The following is a 24,365-nucleotide window of genomic DNA, read 5'->3' as shown; positions in this document are numbered from 1 at the left end:
CAGGTACCATGACCCACAACCACCCAACAGGTCTCATATACCATGACCCACAACCACCCTACAGGTACCATACACCATGACCCACATCCACCCTACAGGTACCATGACCCACAACCACCCTACAGGTCCCATATACCATGACCCACAACCACCCTACAGGTACCATGACCCACAACCACCCTACAGGTACCATGACCCACAACTACCCTACAGGTACCATGACCCACAACTACCCTACAGGTACCATGACCCACAACCACCCTACAGGTACCATGACCCACAACTACCCTACAGGTACCATGACCCACAACTACCCTACAGGTACCATGACCCACAACCACCCTACAGGTCCCATATACCATGACCCACAACTACCCTACAGGTACCATGACCCACAACCACCCAACAGGTCTCATATACCATGACCCATAACCACCCTACAGGTCCCATATACCATGACCCACAACCACCCTACAGGTACCATACACCATGACCCACATCCACCCTACAGGTACCATAACCCACGACCACCCTACAGGTCCCATATACCATGACCCACAACCACCCTACAGGTACCATACACCATGACCCACAACCACCCTACAGGTACCATGACCCACAACTACCCTACAGGTACCATGACCCACAACTACCCTACAGGTACCATGACCCACAACTACCCTACAGGTACCATGACCCACAACCACCCTACAGGTCCCATATACCATGACCCATAACCACCCTACAGGTACCATATACCATGACCCACAACCACCCTACAGGTCCCATATACCATGACCCACAACCACCCTACAGGTACCATATACCATGACCCACAACTACCCTGCAGGTCCCATGACCCACAACCACCCTACAGGTACCATGACCCACAACTACCCTACAGGTACCATGACCCACAACCACCCTACAGGTCCCATATACCATGACCCACAACCACCCTACAGGTACCATATACCATGACCCACAACTACCCTACAGGTACCATGACCCACAACCACCCTACAGGTACCATGACCCACAACTACCCTACAGGTACCATGACCCACAACTACCCTACAGGTACCATTACCCACAACCACCCTACAGGTCCCATATACCATGACCCATAACCACCCTACAGGTACCATATACCATGACCCACAACCACCCTACAGGTCCCATATACCATGACCCACAACCACCCTACAGGTCCCATATACCATGACCCACAACCACCCTACAGGTCCCATATACCATGACCCACAACTACCCTACAGGTACCATGACCCACAACCACCCAACAGGTCTCATATACCATGACCCATAACTACCCTACAGGTCCCATATACCATGACCCACAACCACCCTACAGGTACCATACACCATGACCCACATCCACCCTACAGGTACCATGACCCACGACCACCCTACAGGTCCCATATACCATGACCCACAACCACCCTACAGGTACCATACACCATGACCCACAACCACCCTACAGGTACCATGACCCACAACTACCCTACAGGTACCATGACCCACAACTACCCTACAGGTACCATGACCCACAACTACCCTACAGGTACCATGACCCACAACCACCCTACAGGTCCCATATACCATGACCCATAACCACCCTACAGGTACCATATACCATGACCCACAACCACCCTACAGGTCCCATATACCATGACCCACAACCACCCTACAGGTCCCATATACCATGACCCATAACCACCCTACAGGTACCATATACCATGACCCACAACCACCCTACAGGTCCCATATACCATGACCCACAACCACCCTACAGGTACCATATACCATGACCCACAACTACCCTGCAGGTCCCATGACCCACAACCACCCTACAGGTACCATGACCCACAACTACCCTACAGGTACCATGACCCACAACCACCCTACAGGTCCCATATACCATGACCCACAACCACCCTACAGGTACCATATACCATGACCCACAACTACCCTACAGGTACCATGACCCACAACCACCCTACAGGTACCATGACCCACAACTACCCTACAGGTACCATGACCCACAACTACCCTACAGGTACCATGACCCACAACTACCCTACAGGTACCATTACCCACAACCACCCTACAGGTCCCATATACCATGACCCATAACCACCCTACAGGTCCCATATACCATGACCCACAACCACCCTACAGGTACCATACACCATGACCCACAACCACCCTACAGGTACCATGACCCACAACCACCCTACAGGTCCCATATACCATGACCAACAACCACCCTACAGGTACCATACACCATGACCCACAACCACCCTACAGGTACCATGACCCACAACTACCCTACAGGTACCATGACCCACAACTACCCTACAGGTACCATGACCCACAACTACCCTCCAGGTACCATGACCCACAACTACCCTACAGGTACCATGACCCACAACCACCCTACAGGTCCCATATACCATGACCCACAACTACCCTACAGGTACCATGACCCACAACCACCCTACAGGTCCCATATACCATGACCCATAACCACCCTACAGGTACCATATACCATGACCCACAACCACCCTACAGGTCCCATATACCATGACCCACAACCACCCTACAGGTCCCATATACCATGACCCACAACCACACTACAGGTACCATATACCATGACCCACAACTACCCTACAGGTACCATACACCATGACCCACAACCACCCTACAGGTACCATGACCCACAACTACCCTACAAGTACTATGACCCACAACTACCCTACAGGTACCATGACCCACAACCACCCTACAGGTCCCATATACCATGACCCACAACTACCCTACAGGTACCATGACCCACAACCACCCTACAGGTCCCATATACCATGACCCATAACCACCCTACAGGTCCCATATACCATGACCCACAACCACCCTACAGGTACCATATACCATGACCCACAACTACCCTGCAGGTCCCATGACCCACAACCACCCTACAGGTACCATGACCCACAACCACCCTACAGGTACCATGACCCACAACTACCCTACAGGTACCATGACCCACAACTACCCTACAGGTACCATGACCCACAACCACCCTACAGGTCCCATATACCATGACCCACAACTACCCTACAGGTACCATGACCCACAACCACCCTACAGGTACCATATACCATGACCCATAACCACCCTACAGGTACCATATACCCATGACCCACAACCACCCTACAGGTACCATGACCCATAACCACCCTACAGGTACCATATACCATGACCCACAACCACCCTACAGGTACCATACACCATGACCCACAACCACCCTACAGGTACCATGACCCACAACTACCCTACAGGTACCATGACCCACAACCACCCTACAGGTACCATATACCATGACCCACAACTACCCTACAGGTACCATACACCATGACCCACAACCACCCTACAGGTACCATGACCCACAACTACCCTACAGGTACCATGACCCACAACTACCCTACAGGTACCATGACCCACAACTACCCTACAGGTACCATGACCCACAACCACCCTACAGGTCCCATATACCATGACCCACAACCACCCTACAGGTACCATATACCATGACCCACAACCACCCTACAGGTACCATACACCATGACCCACAACCACCCTACAGGTACCATATACCATGACCCACAACCACCCTACAGGTACCATACACCATGACCCACAACCACCCTACAGGTACTATGACCCACAACCACCCTACAGGTACCATGACCCACAACTACCCTACAGGTACCATGGCCCACAACTACCCTACAGGTACCATGACCCACAACCACCCTACAGGTACCATACACCATGACCCACAACCACCCTACAGGTACCATACACCATGACCCACAACCACCCTACAGGTACCATGACCCACAACCACCCTACATATACCATGACCCACAACCACCCTACAGGTACCATACACCATGACCCACAACCACCCTACAGGTACCATGACCCACAACTACCCTACAGGTACCATGACCCACAACCACCCTACAGGTACCATACACCATGACCCACAACCACCCTACAGGTACCATACACCATGACCCACAACCACCCTACAGGTACCATGACCCACAACTACCCTACAGGTACTATGACCCACAACCACCCTACAGGTACCATACACCATGACCCACAACTACCCTACAGGTACCATGACCCACAACTACCCTACAGGTACCATGACCCACAACCACCCTACATGTACCATATACCATGACCCACAACTACCCTACAGGTACCATGACCCACAACCACCCTACAGGTACCATACACCATGACCCACAACCACCCTACAGGTACCATGACCCACAACCACCCTACAGGTACCATGACCCACAACCCCCCTACAGGTACCATATAACATGACCCACAACTACCCTACAGGTACCATGACCCACAACCACCCTACAGGTACCATGACCCACAACCACCCTACAGGTACCATATACCATGACCCACAACTACCCTACAGGTACCATGACCCACAACCACCCTACAGGTACCATATACCATGACCCACAACTACCCTACAGGTACCATACACCATGACCCACAACCACCCTACAGGTACCATGACCCACAACTACCCTACAGGTACCATGACCCACAACTACCCTACAGGTACCATGATCCACAACTACCCTACAGGTACCATGACCCACAACTACCCTACAGGTACCATGACCCACAACCACCCTACAGGTCCCATATACCATGACCCACAACTACCCTACAGATACCATGACCCACAACCACCCTACAGGTACCATATACCATGACCCACAACCACCCTACAGGTCCCATATACCATGACCCACAACCACCCTACAGGTACCATATACCATGACCCACAACCACCCTACAGGTACCATATACCATGACCCACAACTACCCTACAGGTACCATATACCATGACCCACAACCACCCTACAGGTACCATGATCCACAACTACCCTACAGGTACCATGACCCACAACTTGCTCTAGTGATTAGCTTGGGGACGAGGTTAGTGTCTTACCAACTCCTATAGGCAAGACAACAGCAACAGGTCTGGGAGCAGGTTCACTGGGTTTACCATCTATAATGACATGATAGTGACCTGGCTGATTCCAACAGGTCTGGGAGCAGGTTCACAGGGTTTACCTGGTATTACCATCTATAATGACATGACAGTGACCTGGCTGATTCCAACAGGTCTGGGAGCAGGTTCACAGGGTTTACCATCTATAATAACATGACAGTGACCTGGCTGATTCCAACAGGTTTCCTGGGCTCTCTGACCACGGCTCTGTTTGCATCGTACGCGGTGCAGGGCAAACCGCTGGTGACCTGGGGTCGCGACCTCATGAAGGTCATCCCCAAGGCCGAGGAGTACTGTAAGAAGACCATACGCCACATGGCAGGTGTGTGTGTGTGTGTGTGTGTGTGACTGTGTGTGGATGTGTGTGTGTGTGGATGTGTGTGTGTGTGTGTGTGGATGTGTGTGTGTGTGTGGGTGTGGATGTGTGTGTGTGTGTGGGTGTGGATGTGGATGTGTGTGTGTGGATGTGTGTGTGTGTGTGTGTGTGTGTGTGTGTGTGTGTGTGTGTGTGTGTGTGTGTGTGTGTGTGTGTGTGTGTGTGTGTGTGTGTGTGTGTGTGTGTGTGTGTGTGTGTGTGTGTGTGTGTGTGATTAAATGGTGGTGTATGTTGTGTCCACTGCAGAGTACCAGGAGAAGTGGTTCTACTTCGAGGCTAAGTGGCAGTTCTACCTGGAGGAGAGAGGCGTGGAGGAGGAGGGGCAGAACAAGCCCCTGTTTCCTGACACCTACAACGCTGAGGAGACAGACAAGGTCATCCATTGGTTCCATTCAACCTGGCAAACTGGATATTTAAAGATATTTATCAGATGTATTTAACTCAGGTGTGTTCTCCTCTCTACAGGTGTAGAAGTATTTAACTCAGGTGTGTTCTCCTCTCTCTACAGGTGTAGAAGTATTTAACTCAGGTGTGTTCTCCTCTCTACAGTTGTAGAAGTATTTAACTCAGGTGTGTTCTCCTCTCTACAGGTGTAGAGGTATTTAACTCAGGTGTGTTCTCCTCTCTACAGGTGTAGAAGTATTTAACTCAGGTGTGTTCTCCTCTCTACAGGTGTAGAAGTATTTAACTCAGGTGTGTTCTCCTCTCTACAGGTGTAGAAGTATTTAACTCAGGTGTGTTCTCCTCTCTACAGGTGTAGAAGTATTTAACTCAGGTGTGTTCTCCTCTCTACAGGTGTAGATGTATTTAACTCAGGTGTGTTCTCCTCTCTACAGGTGTAGAAGTATTTAACTCAGGTGTGTTCTACTCTCTACAGGTGTAGAAGTATTTAACTCAGGTGTGTTCTCCTCTCTCTACAGGTGTAGAAGTATTTAACTCAGGTGTGTTCTCCTCTCTACAGTTGTAGAAGTATTTAACTCAGGTGTGTTCTCCTCTCTACAGGTGTAGAGGTATTTAACTCAGGTGTGTTCTCCTCTCTACAGTTGTAGAAGTATTTAACTCAGGTGTGTTCTCCTCTCTACAGGTGTAGAGGTATTTAACTCAGGTGTGTTCTCCTCTCTACAGGTGTAGAAGTATTTAACTCAGGTGTGTTCTCCTCTCTCCAGGTGTAGAAGTATTTAACTCAGGTGTGTTCTCCTCTCTCTACAGGTGTAGAAGTATTTAACTCAGGTGTGTTCTCCTCTCTACAGGTGTAGAAGTATTTAACTCAGGTGTGTTCTCCTCTCTCCAGGTGTAGAAGTATTTAACTCAGGTGTGTTCTCCTCTCTCCAGGTGTAGAAGTATTTAACTCAGGTGTGTTCTCCTCTCTACAGGTGTAGAAGTATCTAACTCAGGTGTGTTCTCCTTTACAGGTGTAGAAGTATTTAACTCAGGTGTGTTCTCCTCTCTACAGGTGTAGAAGTATTTAACTCAGGTGTGTTCTCCTCTCTCTAGGTGTATAAGCGCTGGAGCTCAGAGGGCCGGGCTGGACGGAGGGGTCATGATGCTCCCATGATAGCATACGATGCTCTCTTGGCCTCAGGCTCCGACTGGACCCAGCTCTGCCGCCGCGCCATGTTCCACGGAGGTGGGCTGTGTGTGTGTGTGTGTGTGTGTGTGTGTGTGCATTTGTTTGTTGTCTGTGTAAGTAGTTTATATAAGAGTTGTGTAGGTAAGTGTGTGTGTGTGTTCTTGTTGTGTTTGTATATTTATTTGTGTGTGTGTGTGTGTGTGTGTGTTGTATGTCCTTGCCATTAGTATCTTCTCTGACCTAGTCATTGTGTCCCCCAGGGGAGAGCAGTGCCACAGGGCTGATAGCAGGCTGTCTGTACGGTCTCCTGTTCGGCCTGTCCCAGGTCCCTGAAGGGCTGCACCAGGATGTGGACCGACGCATGCGGCTGGAGGAGCTCGGAGCAGAACTGTACAAGGCAGCCTCCGCAGAGAGGAGCACAGAGAAGTAACAACACCCCCCTGCCCACACCGCCCTCTTCTGGCCGACATAGGAACTACACATGAATGACTCCACCATGGCTGGCTACTGGCTGCTCACCTACCTACCTACCAAGTGGAGGCTGGTGGGAGGAGCTGTAGGAAGACGTCTCATTGTAATGGCTGAAGGGGAATACATATGCTTGATACTGTTCCATTTATTCCATTCCAGCCATTACAATGAGCCTGTCCTTCTATATCTCCTCCTACCAGCCTCCTCTGCTACCTACCCATCCCACAGCACTACAGCCCCCCTAGCCCGGCCTGTACCCTCCTCTCTGCCTCTCTCTCAACTGCTCCTGCTGGGGTCTCTGGAATAGTTCCTTTCCTGTTCCATGAAGTGTTTTGTTTCAAAAAAAAAAACTAAAGTCATTCATGTGGAACTGAATCAGAATCAGAATTGGAACTCCGAAACCGGATCTGTGATGTAACAATTCCATAGATTCCAGAGGCCCCAGGTGTTCTCATCTATAGATGAACGTGGATCAACTAACATCCCTACCTACTGTACACACACCAGTCCTGGGTTTAAAACATGTGATTGGAGACAAAGAAGACGGTCCTGTGTAAATGTGATTTCAACTTACAGGCTTGTTATTAGTCTGCCCCCCCCATATTGTATATGTTCCCTATATAGTGCACTACTTTTGACCCGAACCCTATTTGCCCAGGTCAAAGGTAGTGCTATTTGGGATCCACTCTTAGTCTGTTATTTGCACTCGTCACATGTTTTGGTTTATTATTGTCTGCTGTGGATTCACCACGAGTGTCATGATAATAATCGTGTTATTATCAGATTAAAGTGAATATCTATATATTACCTCTGAGGTCCGCGTCTCTCTTTGCTACTGTCTTTATAATGCTGTAGAGGTCAGAGGTCAATCCTAACTAACACCGGTGACGTGTCCCAACAATACCTCCTTTCTGCTGAAGTGTGCACTCCACCACCATATTTCTTATACCAGTCATTTCCTTTCAAATCAGTGAAGGGAAGTGAACAAGTGCACACTCTGGGAGGAAGGAGAGATAATTGGGACACCTCACTGTACCAGGACCCTAGAAACCACCATTCCACCGTTCCTAGGAAACTATGCAATAGTCTGTTTCTCTCTCTTCTCTACTTACCCCCACTTCCCTGTTACAGACCAACTAAACAGTCCCTGTTACACATCAACTACACAGTCCCTGTTATAGATGAACTAAACAGTCCCTGCTACACATCAACTAAACAGTCCCTGTTACAGATCAACCTGTTATAGATCAACTAAACAGTCCCTGCTACAGATCAACTAAAACAGTCCCCTGTTACACATCAACTACACAGTCCCTGTTACACATCAACTACACAGTCCATGTTACACATCAACTACACAGTCCCTGTTACACATCAACTACACAGTCCCTGTTATAGATTAACTAAACAGTCCCTGCTACACATCAACTACACAGTCCCTGTTATAGATCAACTAAACAGTCCCTGTTACAGATCAACCTGTTATAGATCAACTAAACAGTCCCTGTTACACATCAACTAAAACAGTCCCTGTTACACATCAACTACACAGTCCCTGTTACACATCAACTACACAGTCCCTGTTATAGATCAACTAAACAGTCCCTGTTACACATCAACTACACAGTCCCTGTTATAGATCAACTAAACAGTCCCTGTTACACATCAACTACACAGTCCCTGTTACACATCAACTACACAGTCCCTGTTACACATCAACTACACAGTCCCTGTTACACATCAACTGTTACACATCAACTAAACAGTCCCTGTTACACATCAACTAAACAGTCCCTGTTACACATCAACTACACAGTCCCTGTTACACATCAACTACACAGTCCCTGTTACACATCAACTACACAGTCCCTGTTACACATCAACTAAACAGTCCCTGTTACACATCAACTACACAGTCCCTGTTACACATCAACTACACAGTCCCTGTTACACATCAACTACACAGTCCCTGTTACACATCAACTACACAGTCCCTGTTACACATCAACTGTTACACATCAACTACACAGTCCCTGTTACACATCAACTACACAGTCCCTGTTACACATCAACTAAACAGTCCCTGTTACACATCAACTACACAGTCCCTGTTACACATCAACTACACAGTCCCTGTTACACATCAACTACACAGTCCCTGTTACACATCAACTACACAGTCCCTGTTACACATCAACTACACAGTCCCTGTTACACATCAACTAACAGTCCCTGTTACACATCAACTACACAGTCCCTGTTACACATCAACTACACAGTCCCTGTTACACATCAACTACACAGTCCCTGTTACACATCAACTGTTACACATCAACTACACAGTCCCTGTTATAGATGAACTAAACAGTCCCTGCTACACATCAACTAAACAGTCCCTGTTACAGATCAACCTGTTATAGATCAACTAAACAGTCCCTGCTACAGATCAACTAAAACAGTCCCTGTTACACATCAACTACACAGTCCCTGTTACACATCAACTACACAGTCCATGTTACACATCAACTACACAGTCCCTGTTACACATCAACTACACAGTCCCTGTTATAGATTAACTAAACAGTCCCTGCTACACATCAACTACACAGTCCCTGTTATAGATCAACTAAACAGTCCCTGTTACAGATCAACCTGTTATAGATCAACTAAACAGTCCCTGTTACACATCAACTAAAACAGTCCCTGTTACACATCAACTACACAGTCCCTGTTACACATCAACTACACAGTCCCTGTTATAGATCAACTAAACAGTCCCTGTTACACATCAACTACACAGTCCCTGTTACACATCAACTACACAGCCCCTGTTACACATCAACTACACAGTCCCTGTTACACATCAACTGTTACACATCAACTAAACAGTCCCTGTTACACATCAACTAAACAGTCCCTGTTACACATCAACTACACAGTCCCTGTTACACATCAACTACACAGTCCCTGTTACACATCAACTACACAGTCCCTGTTACACATCAACTACACAGTCCCTGTTACACATCAACTACACAGTCCCTGTTACACATCAACTAAACAGTCCCTGTTACACATCAACTACACAGTCCCTGTTACACATCAACTACACAGTCTCTGTTACACATCAACTACACAGTCCCTGTTACACATCAACTACACAGTCCCTGTTACACATCAACTACACAGTCCCTGTTACACATCAACTGTTACACATCAACTAAACAGTCCCTGTTACACATCAACTAAACAGTCCCTGTTACACATCAACTACACAGTCCCTGTTACACATCAACTACACAGTCCCTGTTACACATCAACTACACAGTCCCTGTTACACATCAACTACACAGTCCCTGTTACACATCAACTACACAGTCCCTGTTACACATCAACTAAACAGTCCCTGTTTACACATCAACTACACAGTCCCTGTTACACATCAACTACACAGTCCCTGTTACACATCAACTGTTACAACATCAACTACACAGTCCCTGTTACACATCAACTACACAGTCCCTGTTACACATCAACTACACAGTCCCTGTTACACATCAACTACACAGTCCCTGTTACACATCAACTAAACAGTCCCTGTTACACATCAACTAAACAGTCCCTGTTACACATCAACTACACAGTCCCTGTTACACATCAACTACACAGTCCCTGTTACACATCAACTACACAGTCCCTGTTACACATCAACTACACAGTCCCTGTTACACATCAACTAAAACCGTTACACATCAACTACACAGTCCCTGTTACACATCAACTACACAGTCCCTGTTACACATCAACTACACAGTCCCTGTTACACATCAACTGTTACACATCAACTACACAGTCCCTGTTACACATCAACTGTTACACATCAACTACACAGTCCCCGTTACACATCAACTACACAGTCCCTGTTACACATCAACTACACAGTCCCTGTTACACATCAACTACACAGTCCCTGTTACACATCAACTACACAGTCTCTGTTACACATCAACTACACAGTCCCTGTTACACATCAACTACACAGTCCCTGTTACACATCAACTAAACAGTCCCTGTTACACATCAACTACACATTCCCTGTTATAGATCAACTAAACAGTCCCTGTTACACATCAACTACACAGTCCCTGTTACACATCAACTACACAGTCCCTGTTACACATCAACTGTTACACATCAACTAAACAGTCCCTGTTACACATCAACTAAACAGTCCCTGTTACACATCAACTACACAGTCCCTGTTACACATCAACTACACAGTCCCTGTTACACATCAACTACACAGTCCCTGTCACACATCAACTAAACAGTCCCTGCTACACATCAACTAAACAGTCCCTGTTACAGATCAACCTGTTATAGATCAACTAAACAGTCCCTGCTACAGATCAACTAAAACAGTCCCTGTTACACATCAACTACACAGTCCCTGTTACACATCAACTACACAGTCCATGTTACACATCAACTACACAGTCCCTGTTACACATCAACTACACAGTCCCTGTTATAGATTAACTAAACAGTCCCTGCTACACATCAACTACACAGTCCCTGTTATAGATCAACTAAACAGTCCCTGTTACAGATCAACCTGTTATAGATCAACTAAACAGTCCCTGTTACACATCAACTAAAACAGTCCCAGTTACACATCAACTACACAGTCCCTGTTACACATCAACTACACAGTCCCTGTTATAGATCAACTAAACAGTCCCTGTTACACATCAACTACACAGTCCCTGTTATAGATCAACTAAACAGTCCCTGTTACACATCAACTACACAGTCCCTGTTACACATCAACTACACAGTCCCTGTTACACATCAACTACACAGTCCCTGTTACACATCAACTGTTACACATCAACTAAACAGTCCCTGTTACACATCAACTAAACAGTCCCTGTTACACATCAACTACACAGTCCCTGTTACACATCAACTACACAGTCCCTGTTACACATCAACTACACAGTCCCTGTTACACATCAACTACACAGTCCCTGTTACACATCAACTACACAGTCCCTGTTACACATCAACTAAACAGTCCCTGTTACACATCAACTACACAGTCCCTGTTACACATCAACTACACAGTCCCTGTTACACATCAACTGTTACACATCAACTACACAGTCCCTGTTACACATCAACTACACAGTCCCTGTTACACATCAACTACACAGTCCCTGTTACACATCAACTACACAGTCCCTGTTACACATCAACTAAACAGTCCCTGTTACACATCAACTAAACAGTCCCTGTTACACATCAACTACACAGTCCCTGTTACACATCAACTACACAGTCCCTGTTACACATCAACTACACAGTCCCTGTTACACATCAACTACACAGTCCCTGTTACACATCAACTAAACAGTCCCTGTTACACATCAACTACACAGTCCCTGTTACACATCAACTACACAGTCCCTGTTACACATCAACTACACAGTCCCTGTTACACATCAACTGTTACACATCAACTACACAGTCCCCGTTACACATCAACTACACAGTCCCTGTTACACATCAACTACACAGTCCCTGTTACACATCAACTACACAGTCCCTGTTACACATCAACTACACAGTCTCTGTTACACATCAACTACACAGTCCCTGTTACACATCAACTACACAGTCCCTGTTACACATCAACTAAACAGTCCCTGTTACACATCAACTACACATTCCCTGTTATAGATCAACTAAACAGTCCCTGTTACACATCAACTACACAGTCCCTGTTACACATCAACTACACAGTCCCTGTTACACATCAACTACACAGTCCCTGTTACACATCAACTGTTACACATCAACTAAACAGTCCCTGTTACACATCAACTAAACAGTCCCTGTTACACATCAACTACACAGTCCCTGTTACACATCAACTACACAGTCCCTGTTACACATCAACTACACAGTCCCTGTCACACATCAACTACACAGTCCCTGTTACACATCAACGACACAGTCCCTGTTACACATCAACTACACAGTCCCTGTTACACATCAACTACACAGTCCCTGTTACACATCAACTACACAGTCCCTGTTACACATCAACTACACAGTCCCTGTTACACATCAACTACACAGTCCCTGTTACACATCAACTGTTACACATCAACTACACAGTCCCTGTTACACATCAACTACACAGTCCCTGTTACACATCAACTACACAGTCCCTGTTACACATCAACTACACAGTCCCCTGTTACATATCAACTACACAGTCCCTGTTACACATCAACTACACAGTCCCTGTTACACATCAACTACACAGTCCCTGTTACACATCAACTACACAGTCCCTGTTACACATCAACTGTTAGCTTTTAGCCACAGTCCCTGTTACACAGTCCCTGTTACACATCAACTACACAGTCCCTGTTACACATCAACTACACAGTCCCTGTTACACATCAACTACACAGTCCCTGTTACACATCAACTACACAGTCCCTGTTACACATCAACTACACAGTCCCTGTTACACATCAACTACACAGTCTAAAATCTCAATCATCCCTAAATCTGCTGCTGCAGCTAATGTACTGAACAAGGAATGAATATTCTGTCATGTATAAAGAATGAATTGTCCATGGTAGAGGTTATAGTAGTACAGAGATGGTAGAGGTTATAGTACAGAGATGGTAGAGGTTATAGTACAGAGATGGTAGAGGTTATAGTAGTACAGAGATGTAGAGGTTATAGTACAGAGATGGTAGAGGTTATAGTAGTACAGAGATGGTAGAGGTTATAGTACAGAGATGGTAGAGGTTATAGTACAGAGATGGTAGAGGTTATAGTACAGAGATGGTAGAGGTTATAGTACAGAGATGGTAGAGGTTATAGTACAGAGATGATAGAGGTTATAGTAGTACAGAGATGGTAGAGGTTATAGTAGTACAGAGATGGTAGAGGTTATAGTAGTACAGAGATGGTAGAGGTTATAGTACAGAGATGATAGAGGTTATAGTAGTACAGAGATGGTAGAGGTTATAGTAGTACAGAGATGGTAGAGTTATAGTAGTACAGAGATGGTAGAGGTTATAGTAGTACAGAGATGGTAGAGGTTATAGTAGTACAGAGATGGTAGAGGTTATAGTACAGAGATGGTAGAGGTTATAGTACAGAGATGGTAGAGATTATAGTACAGAGATGGTAGAGGTTATAGTACAGAGATGGTAGAGGTTATAGTAGTACAGAGATGGTAGAGGTTATAGTAGTACAGAGATGGTAGAGGTTATAGTACAGAGATGGTAGAGGTTATAGTAGTACAGAGATGGTAGAGGTTATAGTACAGAGATGGTAGAGGTTATAGTACAGAGATGATAGAGGTTATAGTAGTACAGAGATGGTAGAGGTTACAGTACAGAGATGGTAGAGGTTATAGTACAGAGATGGTAGAGGTTATAGTACAGAGATGGTAGAGGTTATAGTACAGAGATGGTAGAGGTTATAGTACAGAGATGGTAGAGGTTATAGTACAGAGATGGTAGAGGTTATAGTAGTACAGAGATGGTAGAGGTTATAGTACAGAGATGGTAGAGGTTATAGTACAGAGATGGTAGAGGTTATAGTACAGAGATGGTAGAGGTTATAGTATACAGAGATGGTAGAGGTTATAGTACAGAGATGGTAGAGGTTATAGTACAGAGATGGTAGAGGTTATAGTACAGAGATGGTAGAGGTTTATAGTACAGAGATGGTAGAGGTTATAGTACAGAGATGGTAGAGGTTATAGTAGTACAGAGATGGTAGAGGTTATAGTAGTACAGAGATGGTAGAGGTTATAGTACAGAGATGGTAGAGGTTATAGTACAGAGATGGTAGAGGTATAGTACAGAGATGGTAGAGTTACAGAGATGGTAGAGGTTATAGTACAGAGATGGTAGAGGTTATAGTGAAGAGATGGTAGAGGTTATAGTGCAGAGATGGTAGAGGTTATAGTAGTACAGAGATGGTAGAGGTTATAGTACAGAGATGGTAGGGTTATAGTACAGAGATGGTAGAGGTTATAGTAGTACAGAGATGGTAGAGGTTATAGTACAGAAGATGGTAGAGGTTATACGTACAGAGATGGTAGAGGTTATAGTACAGAGATGGTAGAGGTTATAGTACAGAGATGGTAGAGGTTTATAGTACAGAGATGGTAGAGGTTATAGTAGTCAGAGATGGTAAGAGGTTATAGTACAGAATGGTAGAGTTATAGTACAGAGATGGTAGAGGTTATAAGTACAGAGATGATAGAGGTATAGTAGTACAAGAGATGGTAGGGTTATCAGTATCATAAAAAACAGAGAGGGTAGCGGTTTATAGTAGTACAGAGATGGTAGAGGTATAGTACAGCAGATGATAGAGGTTATAGTAGTACGAGATGGTAGAGGTTATAGTACCGAGATGGTAGAGGTTAATATGTAGTCAAGAGATGGTAAGAAGGTTATAGTAGTACAGAGATGTAGAGGTATAGTAGTAGAGAGATTGGTAAGAGGTTATAGTACAGAGATGGTAGAGGTTAATAGTACAAGCGATTGGTAGCGGGTTATAGATACAGAGATGGATAGAGGTTACAGTACAGGAGATGGTAGAGTTTATCGTCACAGAGATGGTAGAGGTTATAGTACAGAGATGGTAGAGGTTATAGTACAGAGATGGTAGAGGTTATAGTACAGAGATGATAGAGGTTATAGTACAGAGATGATAGAGGTTATAGTACTACAGAGATGGTAGAGGTTATAGTAGTACAGAGATGGTAGAGGTTATAGTAGTACAGAGATGGTAGAGGTTATAGTAGTACAGAGATGATAGAGGTTACAGTACAGAGATGGTAGAGGTTATAGTACAGAGATGGTAGAGGTTATAGTAGTACAGAGATGGTAGAGGTTATAGTAGTACAGAGATGGTAGAGGTTATAGTAGTACAGAGATGGTAGAGGTTATAGTAGTACAGAGATGGTAGAGGTTATAGTAGTACAGAGATGGTAGAGGTTATAGTAGTACAGAGATGGTAGAGGTTATAGTAGTACAGAGATGGTAGAGGTTATAGTACAGAGATGGTAGAGGTTATAGTGAAGAGATGGTAGAGGTTATAGTGCAGAGATGGTAGAGGTTATAGTAGTACAGAGATGGTAGAGGTTATAGTACAGAGATGGTAGAGGTTATAGTACAGAGATGGTAGAGGTTATAGTAGTACAGAGATGGTAGAGGTTATAGTACAGAGATGGTAGAGGTTATAGTACAGAGATGGTAGAGGTTATAGTACAGAGATGGTAGAGGTTATAGTACAGAGATGGTAGAGGTTATAGTAGTACAGAGATGGTAGAGATTATAGTACAGAGATGGTAGAGGTTATAGTAGTACAGAGATGGTAGAGGTTATAGTACAGAGATGGTAGAGGTTATAGTACAGAGATGGTAGAGGTTATAGTACAGAGATGGTAGAGGTTATAGTACAGAGATGATAGAGGTTATAGTAGTACAGAGATGGTAGAGGTTATAGTAGTACAGAGATGGTAGAGGTTATAGTAGTACAGAGATGGTAGAGGTTATAGTACAGAGATGATAGAGGTTATAGTAGTACAGAGATGGTAGAGGTTATAGTACAGAGATGGTAGAGGTTATAGTAGTACAGAGATGGTAGAGGTTATAGTAGTACAGAGATGGTAGAGGTTATAGTAGTAGAGAGATGGTAGAGGTTATAGTACAGAGATGGTAGAGGTTATAGTACAGAGATGGTACAGGTTATAGTACAGAGATGATAGAGGTTACAGTACAGAGATGGTAGAGGTTATAGTACAGAGATGGTAGAGGTTATAGTACAGAGATGGTAGAGGTTATAGTACAGAGATGGTAGAGGTTATAGTACAGAGATGATAGAGGTTATAGTACAGAGATGATAGAGGTTATAGTACTACAGAGATGGTAGAGGTTATAGTAGTACAGAGATGGTAGAGGTTATAGTAGTACAGAGATGGTAGAGGTTATAGTAGTACAGAGATGATAGAGGTTACAGTACAGAGATGGTAGAGGTTATAGTACAGAGATGGTAGAGGTTATAGTAGTACAGAGATGGTAGAGGTTATAGTAGTACAGAGATGGTAGAGGTTATAGTAGTACAGAGATGGTAGAGGTTATAGTAGTACAGAGATGGTAGAGGTTATAGTAGTACAGAGATGGTAGAGGTTATAGTAGTACAGAGATGGTAGAGGTTATAGTAGTACAGAGATGGTAGAGGTTATAGTACAGAGATGGTAGAGGTTATAGTACAGAGATTGTAGAGGTTATAGTACAGAGATTGTAGAGGTTATAGTACAGAGATGGTAGAGGTTACAGTACAGAGATGGTAGAGGTTACAGTACAGAGATGGTAGAGTTTATAGTACAGAGATGGTAGAGGTTATATAGGTACAGAGATGGTAGAGGTTATATAGGTACAGAGATGGTAGAGGTTATAGTACAGAGATGGTAGAGGTTATAGTACAGAGATTATAGAGGTTGCTATAGTACAGAGATGGTAGAGGTTATAGTAGTACAGAGATGGTAGAGGTTATAGTAGTACAGAGATGGTAGAGGTTATAGTAGTACAGAGATGGTAGAGGTTATAGTAGTACAGAGATGGTAGAGGTTATAGTACAGAGATGGTAGAGGTTATAGTACAGAGATGGTAGAGGTTATAGTACAGAGATGATAGAGGTTACAGTACAGAGATGGTAGAGGTTATAGTACAGAGATGGTAGAGGTTATAGTACAGAGATGGTAGAGGTTATAGTACAGAGATGATAGAGGTTATAGTACAGAGATGATAGAGGTTATAGTACTACAGAGATGGTAGAGGTTATAGTAGTACAGAGATGGTAGAGGTTATAGTAGTACAGAGATGGTAGAGGTTATAGTAGTACAGAGATGATAGAGGTTACAGTACAGAGATGGTAGAGGTTATAGTACAGAGATGGTAGAGGTTATAGTAGTACAGAGATGGTAGAGGTTATAGTAGTACAGAGATGGTAGAGGTTATAGTAGTACAGAGATGGTAGAGGTTATAGTAGTACAGAGATGGTAGAGGTTATAGTAGTACAGAGATGGTAGAGGTTATAGTAGTACAGAGATGGTAGAGGTTATAGTAGTACAGAGATGGTAGAGGTTATAGTACAGAGATGGTAGAGGTTACAGTACAGAGATGGTAGAGGTTACAGTACAGAGATGGTAGAGTTTATAGTACAGAGATGGTAGAGGTTATAGTAGTACAGAGATGGTAGAGGTTATAGTACAGAGATGGTAGAGGTTATAGTACAGAGATGTAGAGGTTATAGTACAGAGATTGTAGAGGTTATAGTACAGAGATGGTAGAGGTTACAGTACAGAGATGGTAGAGGTTATAGTACAGAGATGGTAGAGGTTATAGTACAGAGATGGTAGAGGTTATAGTACAGAGATGGTAGAGGTTATAGTACAGAGATGATAGAGGTTATAGTACAGAGATGATAGAGGTTATAGTACTACAGAGATGGTAGAGGTTATAGTAGTACAGAGATGGTAGAGGTTATAGTAGTACAGAGATGGTAGAGGTTATAGTAGTACAGAGATGATAGAGGTTACAGTACAGAGATGGTAGAGGTTATAGTACAGAGATGGTAGAGGTTATAGTAGTACAGAGATGGTAGAGGTTATAGTAGTACAGAGATGGTAGAGGTTATAGTAGTACAGAGATGGTAGAGGTTATAGTAGTACAGAGATGGTAGAGGTTATAGTAGTACAGAGATGGTAGAGGTTATAGTAGTACAGAGATGGTAGAGGTTATAGTAGTACAGAGATGGTAGAGGTTATAGTACAGAGATGGTAGAGGTTATAGTACAGAGATTGTAGAGGTTATAGTACAGAGATGGTAGAGGTTACAGTACAGAGATGGTAGAGGTTACAGTACAGAGATGGTAGAGTTTATAGTACAGAGATGGTAGAGGTTATATAGGTACAGAGATGGTAGAGGTTATATAGGTACAGAGATGGTAGAGGTTATAGTACAGAGATGGTAGAGGTTATAGTACAGAGATTATAGAGGTTGCTATAGTACAGAGATGGTAGAGGTTATAGTACAGAGATGGTAGAGGTTATAGTAGTACAGAGATGGTAGAGGTTATAGTAGTACAGAGATGGTAGAGGTTATAGTAGTACAGAGATGGTAGAGGTTATAGTACAGAGATGGTAGAGGTTATAGTACAGAGATGGTAGAGGTTATAGTACAGAGATGATAGAGGTTACAGTACAGAGATGGTAGAGGTTATAGTACAGAGATGGTAGAGGTTATAGTACAGAGATGGTAGAGGTTATAGTACAGAGATGATAGAGGTTATAGTACAGAGATGATAGAGGTTATAGTACTACAGAGATGGTAGAGGTTATAGTAGTACAGAGATGGTAGAGGTTATAGTAGTACAGAGATGGTAGAGGTTATAGTAGTACAGAGATGATAGAGGTTACAGTACAGAGATGGTAGAGGTTATAGTACAGAGATGGTAGAGGTTATAGTAGTACAGAGATGGTAGAGGTTATAGTAGTACAGAGATGGTAGAGGTTATAGTAGTACAGAGATGGTAGAGGTTATAGTAGTACAGAGATGGTAGAGGTTATAGTAGTACAGAGATGGTAGAGGTTATAGTAGTACAGAGATGGTAGAGGTTATAGTACAGAGATGGTAGAGGTTACAGTACAGAGATGGTAGAGGTTACAGTACAGAGATGGTAGAGTTTATAGTACAGAGATGGTAGAGGTTATAGTAGTACAGAGAATGTAGAGGTTATAGTACAGAGATGGTAGAGGTTATAGTACAGAGATTGTAGAGGTTATAGTACAGAGATGGTAGAGGTTACAGTACAGAGATGGTAGAGGTTACAGTACAGAGATGGTAGAGTTTATAGTACAGAGATGGTAGAGGTTATATAGGTACAGAGATGGTAGAGGTTATATAGGTACAGAGATGGTAGAGGTTATAGTACAGAGATGGTAGAGGTTATAGTACAGAGATTATAGAGGTTGCTATAGTACAGAGATGGTAGAGGTTATAGTACAGAGATGGTAGAGGTTATAGTACAGAGATGGTAGAGGTTATAGTACAGAGATGGTAGAGGTTATAGTACAGAGATGGTAGAGGTTATAGTAGTACAGAGATGGTAGAGGTTATAGTTGTACAGAGATGGTAGAGGTTATAGTTGTACAGAGATGGTCGAGGTTAGTAAGCCCTATCACAGGATGTTTCCGTCACAGAAATACAATCTAGATTCTATTTCTATGTTCCCTGTTCTGTCCTGAGAACAAAGCTAGGCCCTTATGTTTCCCTACAGAGCAGAGAGAGCAGCGAATGCAGGGCCATCAGGCCTCATTGTGGACACCAGAACCCTGAGGAGGCTGGTTTGGGACCGGACGACCCGCCCGGAGCTCAGAGGGGTTCTGGAGAGCCTGCTCCACTACTTAACCCAGGACCTGCCCGGCCGGAGCCCCACCGCGAGGCCCCCTGAGAGGTTAGGGCTGGAGGTCAGTGTGGGGTTGGAGGTGCCCCAGTTCAGCAGGTGTGGAGGTCGACCAGCAGGGAGCGACGTCTCTAGACGCCTCACCTCCTTCCAGCTTCTCCAGGCCAAGTTCCTGAGGAACACCCCCAACCCTCCGCTCACTCACCGCCGGGAGGTGGGGGCCCTGGCACTGTCCTCCAGAGGGGGAGGCTGTGGGAGCCAGAGCCATGGCAGAGAGGCCCCTAGTGGACAGGTTGAGGGCTGCTTTCCCAAAACAGGACGTGGAGTGAGAAAGGGGAACACTGTTAAGGATGTGATGACCAGGTTTGCCGCAGCAACGCAGAAAGAGAGGGGAGGGGCCACACAGGTGGGAGGAGCGTCGAAAAGACCCCGAGCAATCGGCAAGGGGCAGCTACTGTCTGCCATAATGGACAAGTTTGAAACCATGGTGACGGTGCACCGGGGAAGTGACGTGAGTTGCCAGAAGAAAAGCTCCTCTCCTGGTACCAGCTCCTCTGGACGTGTCAAAGAATTAGTGAGTCGTCAGGAAGCAGAGGGACAACAGTGCTTAGGTCAACCAGGTCAACCCGTCAAAGGTCAGAGTTCAGTGAAGCAACAGGTTAAGAGTAAAGGCTGGGGACAGCAGAGGAAAGAGAACCCCTATGGAGTACAGGAAGGAGATAGAGGATCAGAGAAGACAGTAGCTGGTCTGAAGGATTCACTTCAACACAGAAAAGGGAGGAACTGGAATCAGAAGGTGAAAGGTCACTCTGTAGTCAATAAGCAGATAAGGGCTCCAGGTTCAGATCAAGAAACTGAAGGTCAGATTCAGGATTCAATTAAGGAGGTAGAAGTTTGCGGTGCTAATCAACAGGTAGAGACTCTGGGTACGAACCAACAGGTAGAGATTCAGGGTACGAACCAACAGGTAGAGACTCTGGGTATGAACCAACAGGTAGAGACTCTGGGTATGAACCAACAGGTAGAGACTCTGGGTACGAACCAACAAGTAGAGACTCTGGGTACGAACCAACAGGTAGAGACTCTGGGTACGAACCAAGAACAGATTGTTAGCTCAGGTCAAAGACGAGAAGGCCATGGTTCAGAATTTAACAAGGAGCTAAAGGTTCAGAGTGAAAACATTGAAGTTAAGGCCTCAGTGGGTCAGGAAGTGGTGGTACAGGCTTCACATCAGGAAAATCAGGATCCTGATCAAGACAGTGAAGTTGAAGTTTCAGGTCAGGAGCTCAAGGCACAGGTTACAGGTCAGGAGGTCAAGGCACAGGTTTCAGATAAGGAATTAAAGGTACAGGTCTTAGGTCAGGAGCTCAGCTATGTGCAGGTAGAGCTGCTCTGCTCTGCTGCAGTGGTCCAGTGGTCTCCCCCAGCACCCCAGGTAGGGATACCTGAGGTAGAGGCCTTGCAGTCTGGGTACCTGGCAACGCTGCTCCCTTGTCCTCCTGTGTGGGCACTAGCTTCCTCTGTGGATCCACCAGCACAGAAATACTCAGGGTTAGGGTCCAAAACCAGGACCCTGGAAGGCTCACATCTCTCCTACCCCTGTAAAAAACAGTACATGGATCCACCCCAACACCGGTCCACCCAGAGAGGCCAGCCCAGATACCCCATCCCTAGGAGGGCCCACGGCTCAGAATCAGAACCATCAGAACTGGGCCAGGCCCATAACGCCAGCCTCTCACCCCCACCTTCTGAATCTACGACCCCTGATGTCATGACCTCTGTCCCCACAACCCCTGATCTTGACCTTTGCTTCCTGCCATCAGCGCCCACAACGTCCAACCAGGAGCACCGCCCACATGAAGCCAAACAGGAAGTAAATGTCCTCATGGCACTGCAAAGTGGGGAGGGGGAGGGGCAGGGTAGCGCTGTGATGTCACACAAAGATGATGTCATCACTATGCGTGGTTCAAGTGTTGCAGAGCCAGAAAGACTACAGACAGAAAAGCAGGAGAGACCAAAGTACAGGACGTTAAACTACAGCGACCCTTCTGCGAAACTGATTTATAAACCCAGAATCATCCGATTCACAGATACCTTTAATTTCTAAGTCACTCGTCCACTCACTCTGACTTCAGTGATGCGTCCTTCTGTGAAGGATAAAAGCCTTCTGAACATTCTCTCTCCTCACAGTGAAACACAATACACCTTCAAGGTCATGCCAGCTATCCCATGTGTTGCTGTCCTCTGAAAGCCGTGGGGTTGCAGGAAGCAGCCTACGCTCTACGTGTGGTGATTACTCAGAAGCTGTGTAATGCTCTAAGTAGAGTAGCGTGTGTGTGTGTGTGTGTGTGTGTGTGCGCGTGTGTCGTCCGTACTGTAACAGTGGAAAGACAAACAGAACAGCGGTGTTAAACATTGACTAAGCTAAGCCTAATCTTTAGAATGGGATTTTCGTGGAAAACAATGTGAAGCAAGAATATCAGGACTTAAACTGTAGCTATGACAACCGAGTCAAACGAACCTCTGCTCTTTATCAGATTAAAGAAACTCAATCCCTTATCTTGTAGTTATTGTATTGTTGACGTTGTGATCAATCTGAAACAGTTTTACTGTTCCCTTCGAATCAACCTTTCATTCATTAGCCGGTTTGAGTTAGCTCTACTGACCTTGGCGTATCTATACTCTCCCTAAGGCTCGTGACTATTGTCGTTATCACAAGTAAACCGGAACTAAGGTACCATACATTTAATTTAATGTCATTAGAATAATCTCCGAGATTAGGGACATATTTGGCCGCGACATGTATCAATGAAGATTTACAAGAGAATCTTTGTTCAAATGTTGACCCCCAGAGGGTTAATTTTTTTCTGGAATGTTCCAAGGTGACAGATACACCCGCACAGGTTGTTTGTGTGCCAGCTAGATGTTCTACGACCACAACACGGTAAATGTGCCCTCACTGCCAGTGTTTTGGCTACAGACATGGACTATAACCTGGGGAAATAACCCACTTATCTCATACTATTCACACCAGTCGCCTTTCACTGACGGGTGGAAAAACAGCCCTAAACACACTATTTTTATGCTAAGAAATGGACGATGTGCACTTGTATTGATGGGTTATGCTCAAACACACAAAGACATACAACTGTATATGAGGATATGTCTTTAGATTCATACTAATTTGAAGATGTAGCTACTTCAAATATTAATTTCAGAAATTTAACAGAGATTTTTTTTTTTTTACAATGATTTGTGTCATGGTATGTGTGATGCATGACGTCATCTACTGTAAAA

The 24,365-nt window shown here is 44.9% G+C and overlaps 1 protein-coding gene across 2 annotated transcripts in view; it reads left to right on the top strand.

Annotated features, from left to right (window-relative positions):
* Window positions 1-24,316, top strand: part of LOC109885574 (uncharacterized) — a 50,351-nt gene extending 26,035 nt beyond the window's left edge. Inside the window, exons 4-8 of one of the 2 annotated variants that reach the window (XR_004206764.1) lie at window positions 5,322-5,462; window positions 5,763-5,890; window positions 7,011-7,143; window positions 7,347-7,620; window positions 7,758-8,364. Coding sequence is in view for 1 of the 2 variants with exons in the window: in XM_031813407.1 (XP_031669267.1) it covers window positions 5,322-5,462; window positions 5,763-5,890; window positions 7,011-7,143; window positions 7,347-7,512; window positions 20,943-23,175 (2,801 nt within the window). In the remaining variant the exon portion in view is untranslated. Of the gene's footprint in view, window positions 1-5,321; window positions 5,463-5,762; window positions 5,891-7,010; window positions 7,144-7,346; window positions 7,621-7,757; window positions 8,365-20,942 lie in introns of those variants that run through there. The other variant, XM_031813407.1, reaches the window with a different exon arrangement.
* The last annotated feature ends 49 nt before the right edge of the window (window positions 24,317-24,365 follow it).

The sequence above is a fragment of the Oncorhynchus kisutch genome, unplaced genomic scaffold, assembly GCF_002021735.2.
Source record: "Oncorhynchus kisutch isolate 150728-3 unplaced genomic scaffold, Okis_V2 Okis05a-Okis16b_hom, whole genome shotgun sequence".
Taxonomy (NCBI): Eukaryota; Metazoa; Chordata; class Actinopteri; order Salmoniformes; family Salmonidae; genus Oncorhynchus; species Oncorhynchus kisutch.
This window is presented reverse-complemented; position numbering and strand designations above follow the sequence as displayed.